At 41.2% G+C, this 16017-nt stretch overlaps 2 protein-coding genes across 8 annotated transcripts; both read left to right on the top strand.

The window, feature by feature from the left end:
* Window positions 1-294: 294 nt before the first annotated feature.
* LOC103404234 (probable carboxylesterase 11) lies at window positions 295-3296 on the top strand. The gene is made up of 2 exons (XM_008343128.4): window positions 295-1519; window positions 2345-3296. Exons 1-2 carry the CDS (start codon window positions 624-626, stop codon window positions 2880-2882), a joined length of 1434 nt encoding a protein of 477 aa, XP_008341350.1. The 5' UTR covers window positions 295-623; the 3' UTR covers window positions 2883-3296.
* A 916-nt stretch (window positions 3297-4212) lies between these two features.
* Window positions 4213-13019, top strand: LOC103404235 (uncharacterized). Of its 7 annotated transcripts, none has more exons than XM_070816781.1 (20): window positions 4238-4387; window positions 4563-4928; window positions 5067-5315; window positions 5796-5983; window positions 6069-6240; window positions 6454-6591; window positions 6667-6856; window positions 7028-7170; window positions 7608-7784; window positions 7868-7978; window positions 8275-8394; window positions 8505-8661; window positions 8849-9012; window positions 9179-9265; window positions 9353-9681; window positions 9816-9882; window positions 9980-10119; window positions 10271-10544; window positions 10667-11040; window positions 12013-13019. In XM_070816781.1, the coding sequence occupies exons 2-19, from the start codon at window positions 4632-4634 to the stop codon at window positions 10997-10999; spliced, it is 3336 nt and encodes a 1111-aa protein (XP_070672882.1). In that variant the 5' UTR covers window positions 4238-4387; window positions 4563-4631; the 3' UTR covers window positions 11000-11040; window positions 12013-13019. The 7 variants fall into 7 exon arrangements, 6 of the variants coding, with proteins under 6 accessions (XP_070672882.1, XP_070672881.1, XP_070672883.1 ...); XM_070816780.1 differs by lacking the exon at window positions 12013-13019 and adding an exon at window positions 11164-11400; XR_011577824.1 differs by lacking the exon at window positions 12013-13019 and having other exon boundaries at window positions 4213-4387; window positions 10282-10544; window positions 10667-11400.
* The last annotated feature ends 2998 nt before the right edge of the window (window positions 13020-16017 follow it).

Here is a 16017-nt window from a genome sequence, read left to right on the forward strand (position 1 = left end):
AAAATAAAAAATGTTTTTTTTTTTAAAAACTAAAATGGTTCATGAGATTGTCATTACTTACATAAGATTTAAAATCGGTATAATTGATCTTTGAAATTGTTCATCGTCAATTATTTTGAGGTTCAGTTGCAATTCTCAATTTAACGAAGATTTTATTCACAAAATAACCAAATAATTGAAGTTGGGCAGACGCAGAGACCGCTTATATCGATTTTAAATATCAATGATCAAAATGAGACCTTATGTCAATCTTATAATTTTGGATAAAAAGCGAATAAAAAATGAAAAAAATTTGAACAAGCCAAAACAGACAGCGTAAAGTTGCATGTGTGCCCCTCACGCACCTGCCTCTCTCGCTCCTCTCTCTCTCTCTCTCTCTCTCCTTTCTCTCTCTCACGCCATTGAAGCCATCAGAATTCAGAATTCAGATTTCAAGCTCTCTCTCTCTCAGATTACAAAAACCCTAATCCCATGTGAATCCGATTTTCACAGGGAGATTAATTAACCCTTAATCTCAATCCTTAATCCGCCATGAATTTACACTAACAACCCAGAAATTCCCACCCCCCATTTCTCATTTTTCCAGTCTCTGCAAATCTCCCAATTTGTAGAGAGAGAGAGAGATGCCAAGCGTAGCTGTGAAGCTCTACAGCGTGTTCTTCAAGTTCCTCTTGAAGCACCGTTTGCAGAACCGGATCCAAACCCAACCCGACGAGTTCAACCCGTTTGGCGTCACTTCCCGACCCGAAGAAACCATCGCTGCCCCCAATCCTATATTCAACGACGGCGTCGCAACCAAGGACATCCACATCGACCCCATCACTTCTCTCTCGATCCGAATCTTCCTCCCCGAGTCCGCCCTCACCCAACCCGAACCCGCTCCCAAGCCTAGGGTTAACAATTTACCGAAGCGATCCGATCTCAATAGAGAGCCCAACCGGGACGATCCGACCCGCCAGAGCCTTAACAATTTACCGGCCACCCCTTCTCGACGCAACAGCTATGGCAATCCGGCGGTATCAAATTTGGCGAAAAGCGAGCAGAGGAGGAACAGTTACGGGTGTAGCAATGACATGGAGGGATTGAACTTGATGGCGAACGCCGGCGTGGGAGTGTACAGAGGCTACTCGCCGGCCAGTTCGACCAGGCCAGGTCGAAAATTGCCGGTCATGTTGCAGTTTCACGGCGGCGGTTGGGTCAGTGGGAGCAACGACTCGGTGGCCAATGATATATTCTGTAGGCGGATCGCGAAGCTATGTGACGTCGTCGTTTTGGCCGTGGGTTATCGTCTTGCTCCGGAGAATCGGTACCCTGCGGCGTTTGAGGACGGGTTGAAGGTTTTGAACTGGCTTGGGAAGCAGGCCAATTTGGCTGAGTGTAGTAAGTCCATGGGAAGTGGAAGGGGAGCTCTCGGGGGCGTTACGGAGTTTAAGAAGACCGATTCTCATCGGCATATCGTGGACTCTTTCGGGGCGTCGATGGTTGAGCCCTGGTTAGCTGCCCATGGAGATCCAACAAGGTTATAATCTTGTTTTAATCACTTTTAACTTGCATTTCTAATCTAGTGTGTTATGATTGATGATGATATATGAGTTTACAGTTTCTTAGTTCAGTCTGTGGATATTGATGTATTGTTTACAGTTTCTTAGTTCAGTCTGTAGATATTGATGTATTGTGGTTTGCATAAAAGTTGTCGGCGTTTCTTTCGATTTTATCGTTCCTCGTAGCTTGGTTTTGTTACTTGTTTGATTTCCAATCGATTTCACGATGGAAATATTGTTAGCCAAATCTTGGGACCTGTTTTCCCAACTTAAAATAATTTTCTAGGCTGGTTGCTAGTGGCAATGCTTTAGCTTTTGAGTTTGTTTCCATCCCACGAGAACTTCGAATAATGTCAATTGGGTCATGTATAAATGGATAAATAGGTTGGTGACGTTGGTCAATTGGGCTAATTTCAACTTAGAAGGGCAATGTATGACATCATTATCTTAATGATTCCTCTTCGGAGAAGAAACCGTCTTCCTTTCATGCTCCCTTAGTTTAAATGAATAAGTTGGTAAGTTTTCGAAGATTTACTCTGTTGTCTTTACATCAGTCAGCATTCTGCATTTTGCATTTCATTCTTCTATGACATGTCCAGTTGATTAGCGTTTGCACCATTTTGATTCCGTTATGTCTAAACCGAATAGCGTTCCTACGTTAGAAATGGAGTTTAATTTAGTTCGCTGCATTTTCTTGTTCTGTAAATATAGTTTCTTCTGTTTGTTTTTGTTTTCCTCTTTTGGAAAATACTCTTCAAGAAAGCTACACGGGAATTTCTAACTTGTTTTAATATCACAAACAGATGTGTTCTCCTCGGTGTGAGCTGTGGTGCGAACATTGCAGACTATGTGGCCCGGAAAGCTGTAGAGGCAGGCAAGCTTTTGGACCCTGTGAAGGTGGTTGCTCGGGTCCTTATGTATCCGTTCTTCATTGGAAGTGTTCCCACCCATTCTGAGATAAAACTGGCAAACTCCTACTTCTATGACAAGGCAATGTGCATACTAGCATGGAAACTGTTTTTACCTGAGGACGAGTATAGCTTGGATCACCCAGCTGCCAATCCCCTAATCCCGGATAGGGGTCCACCTTTAAAACTCATGCCTCCGACCCTTACGGTGGTGGCAGAACATGATTGGATGAGAGACCGCGCCATTGCTTACTCAGAGGAACTTCGGAAGGTAAACGTTGATGCACCTGTACTGGAATATAAAGATGCAGTTCATGAATTTGCAACCCTTGATATGCTTCTCAAGACACCTCAGGCCCAGGCTTGTGCAGAGGACATTGCCATCTGGGTCAAGAAATACATCTCGCTTCGAGGTCACGAGTTCTCATATTAGGTAGGAGAAACAAACACCCCAAGAGATGTTGCCACACAGCACAACCATCTCCGCCCATCTCCGCCCATCTCCGCTTGTGTATTCTGTTAGAAACTGACCAGAGAAAACCGGTTTTGCTGTCATTGCCTGGAATCATACGACATTGTTTAGGTGGTTTCTTCCTCGATCTCTCGGGGTTGTTTCAGTTTCGAAATTGTTTCCTGTGACCGTCGTGCTGTGTCTTTGTAAGATAGAGAAGTTGCCTGAGAGTAGATATTAGATGAGCCTGTGAAATGTTTACCCTCGTTTTGTAGCAAGGAGCGCCGCATTCGGACGCCTTCTTGCGCCATTTTTTTCCCTGTGCATTATGATGAACTGTTTCTCATGAACAGAGTACTCAGTTTAATTAAATACTCACTCCCTAGTTTTGCTTTATGTATTTTGGGATGGTTAATTCGAACACGATCTATTTGATCCTGACGGGAGTGCATGATGACTTTTTGGGAGCGCCAACAACTTGTTTTTTATTTTTTATTTTTGCTAGCGATTATGGTAATGAAACAGACAAATGGGCACATTGCCCCGAAAAATTCCATTTCAAATACTTGGAGTCACGGAGTCACATGCTAACCTATGTTCTCTCGATTTCCAAATTCCAAATACTTGGGAGTCACGTCTTTGATATTGGTAAAATACCATTAGCCACTTGGGACTAAGGTCAAAAGGATGTTTTTTTCTTTGGAAAAATTATGTAGCATTAAAATGCTTCGAGACTTAGATTGATTCGAATTATTATTTTATTGTGGTTATGTGAATGTAGATCATTTAATACTCGTAACATTAATGCTACGTAGCATTGAAGTAGAACCATTTTTTACGATATAACGTAATGAGGGACGATTCAAACTTGGTTCAGACACAAGCGTAAATACTTTCAGTTAATTGAGTTACAATCTATTTATGTTTTCACAAAGATTTAATTGAGAAATAAATTTACTTACATGAGAATGCTATTGTGATGATATTCTAGCGGAATTGCATGAATTCTCTTTAATTGGGCCAAGGCTGAAAGTCAAATTATATTTTGGGTGGTGTTATTCACATATTTATTTTTATCTCTTACGTCCTTCTTAATTTCGGTCCGTCGAATCAAATAAATTGAAGAAGATCAATGAATAAATTAACAATGATATGTGAGAGGTAAATATGGTGCGTAAATAGCACTACTTTATATTTTTCACTTGTGATTTACTTGCTTTCAAATAATATACTTTGATAATACTTTTTACCCAATCACCTTTTCTCCCAAATATCCGACTTTTCCACCCGAATCCGACCCGTAAAAACAGTTGCTCTGTCTCTCTCTGTTGGTTTCTATTTTGGGTGTTGGATGCTAGCGTTCTCTCTCTCAAATCAGAATTCCGAGCTCGGAGCTCCACCAGTCCAAATCTCCATTGCATCTCCGATCCGGCAAAGCCATCGCCGTCGCTCCTTCAGCTCCTCCTCCCAGACCCGTCGCCTCAATCGTAAGCATTTTCCAATCCACTTTCTTCTTTCCCTCTCTGTTTTTAGCTAAATTTCTGTAACGGATCTCTCTCTTTTTTTATTTTTTTAAGTATTAAGGAAATTTCGCTTCAATTTAATGCCATCGTTTTGTGATTAATTTCGTAATTAATGTTTCAGTTAATTTGTTTTTACAAGGAAATTAATCATCGAATTGTGGATGAATGCGGGGATTAATTAATCGAGCCGCAATTTCCCGCTTTCACGATGCAACTGCAAGGATTTAAAGCCAAATCCAGAGCAGCACTGCTCGTCGCCTTCGTCTTGTGTGTTGGTTTCGCGGGTTTGTATGATTTGTTGAAGCCCGTCTCCAATGGCTGCATCATGACGTACATGTATCCCACTTATATTCCCATCCCCACGACGACTCCGGTTTCGCCTGCGAAATACAGCTTGTATTTGTACCACGAAGGATGGAAGCAGATCGATTTCGAGGAGCATCTCAAGAAGCTGAGCGGCATTCCCGTTCTTTTTGTTCCGGGAAATGGCGGTAGCTACAAGCAGGTGAGGAAATGGGAGCTGGGTTTTCGTTGAAATGCTCGGTTTTCATGTTTTTAGTGACGATTTTTTTTCGAAATGCTTGTGTCTTATGACAGTGGAATATTGTTTTTTGTGTTTGTTTTGCATTTTTCGGATTTGCAGGTTCGATCAATTGCAGCAGAATCTGATAGGGCATACCAAGCGGGGCCCCTAGAGCGTACGTACTATCAGGAAGCTTTCTTAACTCCTGAAGAGGGAGGGGAGGAGATTGATGTGACTTCCTTTAATTTGCCCAATCAGTATGATTCCAGGTTGGACTGGTTCACGGTGGATCTTGAAGGGGAGCATTCTGCTATGGATAGTGCTATTCTCGAAGAACATGCTGAATATGTTGTCAACTCCATTCACAGGGTCCGTCTCGAACTCTCATTATTTTCTACCAATTGCATACGAAGATGAAACTTTTTATCTATTTGTTTGATGGGCCTCAGGTGTCCCCCCTCCTAGGGGACGAAGGTGAAACTTTTTGATGCATGGTAAACATGTCTTTGAGATCATATTACATTTTCTTAATATTGCATTATGAGGAAGTGTTATGAAGGAGTAAATGACACAGAAATACTACTTGCACTTCTTTACGTTCAGCAGAATATGTTCTGTAGTGTAAATACCAATATTGGAATTTCACGTTTCAAATAGTCTGAATGCTTGTTTTCATTCTTGACATGATCCAGTCCCATCCAAATTATGTGGGGTCACAGAAACTGTCAACAATAATTAATGCTCTGGACAACACGTAACCATCCTGTCAATAATTTAGGCATGTAGTTTATTCAGTTTTCTAACGATCTTTTAGTTTATAAGATGTTCAACCTACAACCTTGTGTGCAGATTTTGGATCAATACAAAGAATCTTATGAGGCTAGACAAAGAGAAGGTGCAACCTCTGGGAGTTCTCCAAAAAGCGTTATATTGGTTGGGCACTCTATGGGTGGTTTTGTTGCTAGAGCTGCAGTTACCCATCAACGTTTGAGGAAATCAGCAGTTGAAACAATTGTTACTCTCTCTAGCCCCCACCAGTGAGTTTTTGGCTTCTATGATAGCTCTCATTGTCAAAGTGAATGTGTTAATTAGTGTTTGATGAAATGTAATTATTTCATTCAGATACCCTCCTGTGGCATTGCAGCCTTCCTTGGGCCACTACTTTGAACAAGTTAATGATGAATGGAGAAAGGGATATGAGGTCCAAACAACTAGAGCAGGACATCACGTGTCTGGTCCTGTTCTCTCCCATGTTGTTGTTATATCCATTTCTGGTAGTTATAATGACTATCAGGTAAATACATTTTTCTTATTTTCCTGTGGTATATAATTTTTGGGGAGAGACTGCAGGGGTGTTATAATTTTTTTTTTGTGTCACTGTGGGGTTGTTCATAACTTAAGTTGTACATAGACATCGGTGTATAAATATATTGTGTTTGCGATAATATAAATTCTTGCTATGTGCCTTAACTCTGTGAGTGCTGTTATTCTTGTTTTTTGTCTTTAGGTAAGGTCCAAGTCAGAATCCCTTGATGGCATTGTGCCTCCCACTCACGGTTTTGTGATCAGTAGTACGGGCATGAGAAATGTGTGGTTGTCAATGGAACATCAAGCTATTTTATGGTGTAATCAATTAGTTATCCAAGTAAGTGGGAGTAACTTCTTGAACCCAGAATTAATTATCATAAAATCAGTTCTGAATACGTATGTTCTTATCTAGGTAGCACACACTCTCCTTAGTTTGGTAGACTCCGGAACAGGCCAGCCATTTTCTGACACTCGAATAAGAATGGCGATATTCTCAAAAATGCTTCGTAGTGGGATACCACAGAGCTTCAATTGGAGGATGCAATCTTACTTCTCTCAGAAGTCGATACATGTTCCTACTAGAGAGAAAAAAGATAAAACTGGTACTGTATTGCCACATTGTTTGTTTTGACAAGATCCATTGTATTGCTCTATATAGTTTGCTAAAGTTTTGGATCTTTTTTTTATTAGCTGTTTTAGCAATGTTTGACACATGAAGAGAGAAAGTAGTCATGATGTTATATCATTGAATTACATGTGTAACATGATTGCAGAATCGCTGTACACTTCCGCTGCATGTCCTAGCAATGTTCATTGGAGTGATGATGGCCTCGAGAGGGACCTATACATTCAGACGACCACCGTCACTGTTTTAGCTATGGATGGTCGAAGACGGTGGTTAGACATACAAAAACTGGTTAGCACCAGCAAATTTTCTATCTACTCAATACCGAAATCATTATAAACTTAATTTCAAGCTTATTGCTGAGTTAGCTACTTTGTCCTGATTGTTCTTGATCTCCTTTTTTCTCAGCCCCCTCTTTTACTTTTTCATCAACCTTGCTTAAATTGTTGTCATTTAAACAACATGATCTGGAGATTAGTTTGTTGTATCTTGTGCATGTACGAATTCATTGACATAGTAATGATGTGTACAACAATTTAATTTATACCATGTTTGCATGAATATGACTGGGGCAAAATACTTTTGAAGCATTACAAAATGATATTGGACCTTGATATATTCTTTTCCTTTCCATTTGTTCTTGTCACGCTTATAGAACTTGTTAATTTTCTTTTATTTTTTGAATTTCCAATATCTGATAGTGCTCAGACTTTAACCAATACGTGCAGGGGTCAAATGGAAGAAGCCACTTCATGTTTGTGACAAACCTGGCTCCATGTTCTGGGGTTAGACTTCATCTGTGGCCGGAAAAAAGAAACTCAACTTCAAAATTGCCTATTTGTATAAGAATCCTCGAAGTGACATCAAGGATGGTGCGCATTCCATCAGGACCAGCACCAACACAGGTATTGAGTGTTGCATTCATGACCATGTTTTAATGGTATAATTGTTGCATGCTCTTATTTGTGGATATGCTCTATCTTATTAGATTGAACCTGGAAGCCAAACAGAGCAAGCTCCTCCTTCTGCTATATTTCGCTTGGGACCTGAGGACATGCGTGGTTTCAGATTCCTGACCATATCAGTTGCACCTCGTCCGGTATTGTTTCCCCTCAATGTTTCTTTTTTAAAAAGTTTTATTTATTTATATTATATATATATATATTGATGGTTGGTTCGTTTGTTATGTTCTTGTAGTAGGCCTTGCCTAGGTGAACTGGCTGTCATCTCCCTTTGTCTTTCTCTTCAGTCCTTTTCACGGTTTTTTAAATAAATAAAAAATGTTTTGAACTAGTTGGTTTGGCTTATATTGAATAATACTTCCACTTTCTCGTAAAATGTGATATTTCAAGTGGTTTGATTTTTGTATATGAGTGGTGACAATCTATTGATCAGACTATTTCAGGCAGACCTCCACCAGCAGTTTCCATGGCTGTTGGGCAGTTTTTTAATCCAGAGGAAGGGGAACGAGAGTTCTCCCCTTGGTCTATGCCACTATCTAGTTATTCTTATAAGGTTAATATCTCGATGATGCTGCTTAAATCTGGAATATTGAAAATTGATGAAACTTAAAATTTAATTCGAATGGTTTGATATTGACTGTGCATGACTTGGTTTCAATGCAGGAAATGTCTTTGAAGGAGAATCATCCTCTTGCTCTGAATCTATCATTTACCACAAGCTTGGGTCTTCTGCCTGTCATATTCTCTTTGAAGACTGCAGGTTGTGGGATAAAGAATTCTGGACTTCCAGATGAACAGGCTGGAGATGAAGATAATAGCAGTAAGGATTTATATAAATAGTAGTTTTTCAATTTATGTTTTTTGGTTCTATTTGTTGTCATGGATTAATGTAAAACATTATTGATGAAAAGAATAGTTGTAATATGTTGATATTCTTGCACAATATTGAACCTACCGCTCTTTTCTCTTATCTTTTTGGCTAAGCTGGTTCTTTCTTGGTATAACAGAGTTGTGCAAGCTTCGCTGTTTCCCCCCTATAGCATTTGCTTGGGATGACACGTCAGGTCTCCACATATTCCCGAATATGTACAATGAGAAAATTGTTGTTGATTCTTCACCAGCACTATGGGGTTCATCTAAAAGTTCTGAGAAAACCTCTGTTTTGTTGCTGGTAATAAGTCACCTAAATTTTCATATTATTATAATATGATATTGGCACAAGAAATTTGTAACTTACAGATTCTTTTCAGGTCAAAAATATGGGATTCTAATGATTTATTCCAATCATTTGTTAAATTCGATGGTGTTTATGTTTGTCTACATATGCTTCTTTTCAGGTAGATCCACATTGTTCATATAGAAGTTCCATGACTGTTTCTGTCACTGCAGCTGCGAGTAGGTTCTTGCTTTTATATAATTCACAGGTAATGATTCTCAACTCTCTCTCATTTTTTAACCCTTCTTAATAAAGAAAGAGGCATGCTTCTGAGTTTATTGATGCCCTCTTGCAGATCGCTGGTTTCTCCCTTGTTGTTTTATTTTTTGCACTAATGCAGCAAATATGTACGTGGGATCTTGACCAGCACATACCTTCGATTCTTACGGCTGTGGAATTTAATTTGAGAATCCCATTGCCATTTCTCTACCTTGCCATTGCCCCGATCTTGCTTTCTTTTTTCCTATCCTTTTTTACTTCACAACCATTTCCTTCATTTGCTAGCTTCACCATGGTCTCATTGACTTGTTATTTACTTGCTAATGGCTTCATAATTGTTCTTATTTTGATATCCCAACTCATCTTCTATGCGGCCGCTGTTGTACATATTTTCATCAATACAAGGTCAGTATGCTCTCTCTACCACTCTTTATTTTCTTTCCATGACTTGAAAGTCAATTAGCTTGAGTATTCTCAGCCAGTGCATATGCGCATGTTCACTGGTTTTGTGCTGAATAACAAGAATTAGTCTCTTGCAGGTTTCAATTGGGGGAAAAAAGTGTTCATCGGTTTATTAATCTTTCCTCCGGTTTCTTTTCATTGAAGGTATACTTTATCCTGTGGTATAATGTAATTGTTACAGGCTCATGTTTCTTTAGGCAAGTTTGCTCATTCACTTTCACATGGTTTTTTTCATGAACAGGTGGTAAGGGTTTTAAGAGCCAATCCGGTATTTGTTACAGCATTTGTTGCAATTACTCTGGTGTGCTTGGTTCATGCAGCATTCGGTCTATTTATAATCTTGTTATTTGATGCTTTGAGCTGTCACAGTGCACTTTGCAGGTATGTCCTCACTTTTTTTTTCTGATGGACTTTTATTGTCATCGTTGCTTACGTATTGATAAATAATACGTAAAGCTTCTTGTGTCATATTACATTCAGGGTATGTGTGATAAAAAAAGATCCTAAGAGTTGCTTTATGTCTGTGTAACAGTTTTTTGACAGCTTCATTTCGCAGCCATGCACAAAGACATGAATTATTTGATAGTAAAAAGGAAGGCAATGACCGCTCCTGTCAACTTCCATCCAAAAGTGATGGTATATCGAACCAGAATATTCATTCTGAAGATTGCTGCTCCAACAGTCCAGTCTCTTTGAAAAGTTTTGGTGAAACACAGTTAGAGCTATTCCATCATCGGCATGGGCTGTTTATTTTGCATCTTGCTGCAGCACTTATGTTTGTCCCATCACTTGTCGCCTGGTTTCAGGTACAGTAATCCAAATATCGATATATGTTTAGATTTCAAACCTTCTGCCTAGTTCTTCGTCTTTTTTTCCCAGTTGTGTAAGTGGGCTGGCTTTTCACAAAACGACATTTTTCTGGTTGCAGAGAATAGGGATGGGTCATAGCTTCCCGTGGCTCTTGGATTCATTTCTTTGCACCGGTGTGATCCTTCATGGAATCTTCACCGCAAAGCCCGAGTCCAGTTCCTTCTTGGTTTCTTTCCCTGGCTTCCGAAACTGTGAAGTGAGTCTGAATTTTCTGTACCTGCTCGCTGGATACTATTCCTATATCTCTTCCCTGGCCTTGGCTCCATACAGAGCATTTTATGGTATGGCTGCTATAGGCTTCACTTGCTGTGCTTTGACGTTCTTACAAAGACGGAACAGAGAAAAGGGAGAGCCCCATTTTGTTAGCCGAAAGCACTCTCACAGGCACTAACTTCGCCAGAAACACGCATTTACTGAGCGGCCAAATCTCCGGTAAGGTCCCTTGTACAAATACAGTTTATGAGTACATTCTACAGTTTTGAAATCAGAATCGTCACACGCACAAGCGACCCTGTACGTTGGTGTAACACGTAATACAGAGCGAAAATTTTGCAGCGTGACAATTGTAAGAGTTGCCTCCTTTTTCCGTCGGGGCAGTTTTCTTCTTCTTTGTCTCCTGGCACAATTGAGTGATATGAAGCTCCTGTTCTGATGAGGAAGATTAAGTAGTTTGCCTTACTGTTTCATTGACTCGACCTGTGTATGGTGTTGCTGATGGAAAACAGAATTGGGAAATGGACATTCAAATTTGTTGTTGTGTTTGATTAATTTAGTTCGCAATTTGTGTTGGAATTTATGTGCAGTCTCAATATTTTGGAGGAAAAGGAGTGCGAACGGTGAATTTAGTTTCTAAATTATCATCTAAATAAAAATTAGGTTCTTAAAACTATATTTTTGGGTAAAATAAGTCTCTAAATTTGTTCAAAACTGTTAATTTCATCACTATTGTAGTTATTCTATCTAATTTTTTGTTAACTTAAGTCACGTAACACATTTTAAAGGATAACCGTCATAAAAAAATTACCAATCTAAGTGTATCACGTGACTTAAATTGATGAAAAATTAAATAGAATAACTTCGAATCTAACATTAAAAGTGTAACTGACAGATTTTAATTAGTTTCAGAACTAATTTTTCCTAAAAAATAGTTTAAAATCTAATTTTCATATAGAATGGGTATATTTCATTGATTTGTTTATAGGTACAGGTATGTGATTATATACACTTTGAATACAATCCTAATATGGTAAATACAATCATACTTGAATGACTGAATCAATCCTAATCAAATAGAATAGGAAAGACAGCATAGCATATATCATAGTTGACTTTCATACGGAGGAGCCGATTGTGCGGTAGATGGAGCATATTGTGTTGTTGATGAACTGATCTCCTTTGATGTAGGAGATTCCTTAACACGCCCTTGCAAGATGGTGGCACCATCGGAGACACCGATCTTGGAACGAAGGAGATGGAAACGAGGACGTGGCAAGGACTTGGTGAGAGCGTCAGCAAGCTGATCAGTAGTGGAGACATGAGACACTTGAAGAAGACCACGAGTGACACGATCCCGTACAAACTGAAAATCAATATCGATATGTTTCATACGGGAATGTAGGACAGGATTAGCACAATAGAACATGACTCCAATGTTATCACAAGAAACAACCGGTGTTGTGGGGAGAGGAATGCCAAGTTCACGCACTAAGGACTGAATCCATATGAGTTCAGCAGTGGTGGCAGCAATGGCCCGATATTCGGCTTCGGTGGAGGAGCGAGAGACAGACTGCTGCTTACGAGAGCTCCAAAAGATGAGATTTCCACCGAGATAGACAACATAGCCAGTCGTAGACTTGCGATCATCACGGTCACCAGCCCAGTCAGCATCGGAAAAGGCATAGAGACGATGAGAGGGGCGACGACAAAGATGAAGGCCAAAGGAAATGGTACCCTTCAAGTAGCGAAGAAGACGCTTGAGTGCCTGCCAGTGAGTCTCGGAAGGAGAATGCATGAATTGAGAGAGCTTATTGACTGCGAAGGAGATGTCAGGGCGTGTAAGGCTTAGGTATTGAAGACCACCAACAAGACGACGGTAGGGAGTGGCATCCGTTAGGGAGGAGCCATCATGGAGCATGAGTGAGTTAGTGGTGGAGAGAGGCGTACTGACAGCCTTTGCACCATCCATCTTGGCAGTGACGAGAAGATCATGAATGTACTTGTGCTGAGAGAGGAAAAGACCAGTGGCTGTGGGAAGAACCTCAACACCAAGAAAGTAATGTAATGAGCCCAGGTCCTTGACGGAGAACCGAGTTGCCAATAGTTGGATGAACTTTGCTACAAGTGAGGAATCGTTGTCTGTAATAAGAAGATCATCAACATAAACCAAAAAATAAATTACAGTAGTCCCATTTTTCAAGAGAAAGAGTGAGGCATCAAAGATGGCATTGACAAAGCCATGGGAGAGCAGAAATGAGTGTAATTCCTTGTACCATGCCCGGGGAGCCTGTTTGAGGCCATAGAGGGCTTTCCTCAATTTACACACATGAGATGGATGATTAGAGTCAACAAAACCAGGCGGTTGGACCATATAGACATTTTCACGGATGGTGCCATGAAGGAAAGCATTGTTAACGTCCAACTGACGAATTGGCCACCCATGAGTTACGGCAAGATGCAAAACAATGCGTATGGTAGTAGGTTTGATCACCGGACTGAAAGTATCTGAAAAATCAACACCAGGGCGTTGGTGAAAACCCTTGGCAACTAAGCGTGCCTTGTACCTGTCAATAGTGCCATCAGGATGCCGTTTGATACGAAACACCCATTTACAACCAATAAGATTATGAGAGGGGAGGGAAGGAACGAGCTCCCATGTACCATTGCGAATTAACGCATTGAACTCATTGGACATTGCTTGCCGCCAAATGGGATCCTTGACGGCCTGGGAAACACATGTTGGTTCAACTGAGGAGAGAATGAGATGTTTAGTAGCAGTCATAGCATATCGAGGATTGGGTTTGTGGATACCGGATTTGGCACGGGTGATCATGGAATGATCGGGGAGCACAGGAGGTACCGGGGGGGGGGGGTTGGGGGGGTGTGGGTAAGAGGATGGAAAGGTGACAACAGTCCTATGAGGGTTTCTAATGTATGTATGAACGGGGTTGAGGGGAGGAGGTGGCTGGACGTGGTCAATTTGGGCTGGAGAATGTGGTGGGGTGAATAGAGGTGTGGTAGAGGTAGGGGCCAAGGCGTGATGGTTGGGTGACGGTAAGAGAGGAGTGGTAGCAGCAATAATAGGGGCCGGGGCAACGGATGGTGACAGTTCTGAGACAGGGGCAGATTCTGATGATGATGATGTGACATGTGGTGGCAGCGAAGAAGAAACAACCGACTCAACAGGCCTGGTGGGGAAGTGTACAAGAATATGAGTAACTGGAGAAAGAGAGGAGACCCAAGTGTGAGAGTTATCAACAGTGACATGGGGAATGGAGGAAGGGAGGTTGGCAAGAGGAAAAGTTGACTCATCGAATTGAACATGCCGAGAGATAAAAAGTTTGTTGGAGGAAAGATCAAGACACTGAAAAGCACTTTGATTAGATGAGTAACCAAGGAAGAGACATGGGCGGGAACGAGGGAGTAATTTATTGGAATTGTAAGGACGTAACCAAGGAAAACACAAGCACCCAAATGTACGAAGACGGGAGTAATTGGGTTGTTCATCAAAGAGTTGAGTGAATGGGGAGAGATTATGAAGAAGCGGAGTAGGCATGCGGTTGATAAGATAGGCAGCTGTTTTAAAGGCATAAGACCAATAAGTGAGAGGTAAAGAAGCTTGATGAAGAAGGGTGAGACCAGTTTCAACAATATGACGATGTCGACGTTCGGCGACTCCATTGTGTTGAGGAGTGTGAGGTGGTGTAAGAAGATGGGTGATGCCATTGGATGAGAGAAAATGTTGGAGTTTGATGTATTCGCCCCCACCATCAGTGTATAATCTAGTGATTTTTCTTTTGAAGTAATTTTCAACAAGTGCTTTGAAGGTGACAAAAGTGGAAAACACATCAGATTTCTTTTTGAGAGGGTAGAGCCATATGTATTTTGTAAAATGGTCAACAAAGATAACATAGTAGGAAAAACCATCAATAGAAGAGTACGGAGCAGGGCCCCAAACATCACTATAAAGGAGGTCTAATGGACCATGACTGGTGAGAGACGAAGTACCAAACGGGAGCCGATGGCTTTTATTACATAGACATGAATGACAAACAGACTCGAACAACTTGGAAGACACATTAATGGATGACATACGAATGACTTGTTGGAGAGTTTGGTGGCTGGGGTGACCAAGACGACGATGCCAAAGGTTGGGAGAGACCACCACACCCACCATAGCTTGTGGTTGACAAAAAGATTTGGGAGACCACTCATACACATCATCCTTATTCGGGCCTCGAAGAAGAACCGCCCCTGTGCTCAGATCCTTGACATGAAAGAAATCAGGAAAAAGTTCAATAGAGGTATTATTTTGTTTATTAAATTTAGAGATAGAAATAATGTCTTTTTGCATAGAAGGAACACACAGAACGTTTGATAAGTTGAAAGATTGGGAGGATGAGGAGGGTAAAGTGGTTGAACCGACATGAGTGATACCCAAACCTGAACCATTACCAATAATTATTTCATCAGGACCATCATATATAGAGGCACCAGAAAGAGTGTTGACATTGGAGGTAACATGGTGAGAGGCACCGGAATCAAGCAACCATGTTGGGGAAGAGGTGGACCGGCCATGGGTGGTAGGATTGGCCACTGGCGGACTGTGAGGTCCAGATTGGAGTTGAGGGCAGCGTTTGGCACTATGACCTTGAGTGCCACACCATTGACAGAAACCACGATAACCTGTGTTGTTCACGTTGGTAGAGCGGCGACCATTGTCGGTGAAAGATTGTTGGGTGGGCTTGTAGGAACTACGAGAATTGGTGTCAATGGAAGATGTGTGGGGGTGCCCGAAGGAACCATGAGAAGGATTGCGAGAGGCAAAGGACCCACGGTTGGAGTTGGAGTTGTGAGAGCGGTAGCCACGGGTTGAGGTGTGGGAGCGAGATGTCTGAGTGACATTGGCAGTGATCACTGGGGCTGCAACAACGGTATTATCACGCTTGAGAGCAGCTTCATGTTCAACCAGTTTGTCATGCAGGTTTTCAAAAGAGATTGAGGTGTCACGGGAACGAACTACCGCAGCAATTTCCTTGAAGTCAGAGCCAACACCATTAAGAATGTAGAGGAGGAGATCGTCATCAGAGAGGGGGACATCAATGATGGCGAGCTCATCTGCAATAACGCGGACTTCTTGCAGATATTCAGAGACATGCTTGTTCTCATGACGCAGGAGAGTAAGGCGTTCTT

The sequence above is a fragment of the Malus domestica genome, chromosome 17 (assembly GCF_042453785.1).
Source record: "Malus domestica chromosome 17, GDT2T_hap1".
Classification (NCBI taxonomy): Eukaryota; Viridiplantae; Streptophyta; class Magnoliopsida; order Rosales; family Rosaceae; genus Malus; species Malus domestica.

Coding starts and splice junctions, on each gene's coding strand:
- LOC103404234 (XM_008343128.4), top strand. CDS start 624: ATGCCAAGCGTAGCTGTGAAGCTCTACAGCGTGTTCTTCAAGTTCCTC. Junction 1,520..2,344: donor GCCCATGGAGATCCAACAAG/GTTATAATCTTG, acceptor TATCACAAACAG/ATGTGTTCTCCTCGGTGTGA.
- LOC103404235 (XM_070816781.1), top strand. CDS start 4,632: ATGCAACTGCAAGGATTTAAAGCCAAATCCAGAGCAGCACTGCTCGTC. Junction 9,266..9,352: donor TGCTTTTATATAATTCACAG/GTAATGATTCTC, acceptor GCCCTCTTGCAG/ATCGCTGGTTTCTCCCTTGT. Junction 9,682..9,815: donor CATATTTTCATCAATACAAG/GTCAGTATGCTC, acceptor AGTCTCTTGCAG/GTTTCAATTGGGGGAAAAAA.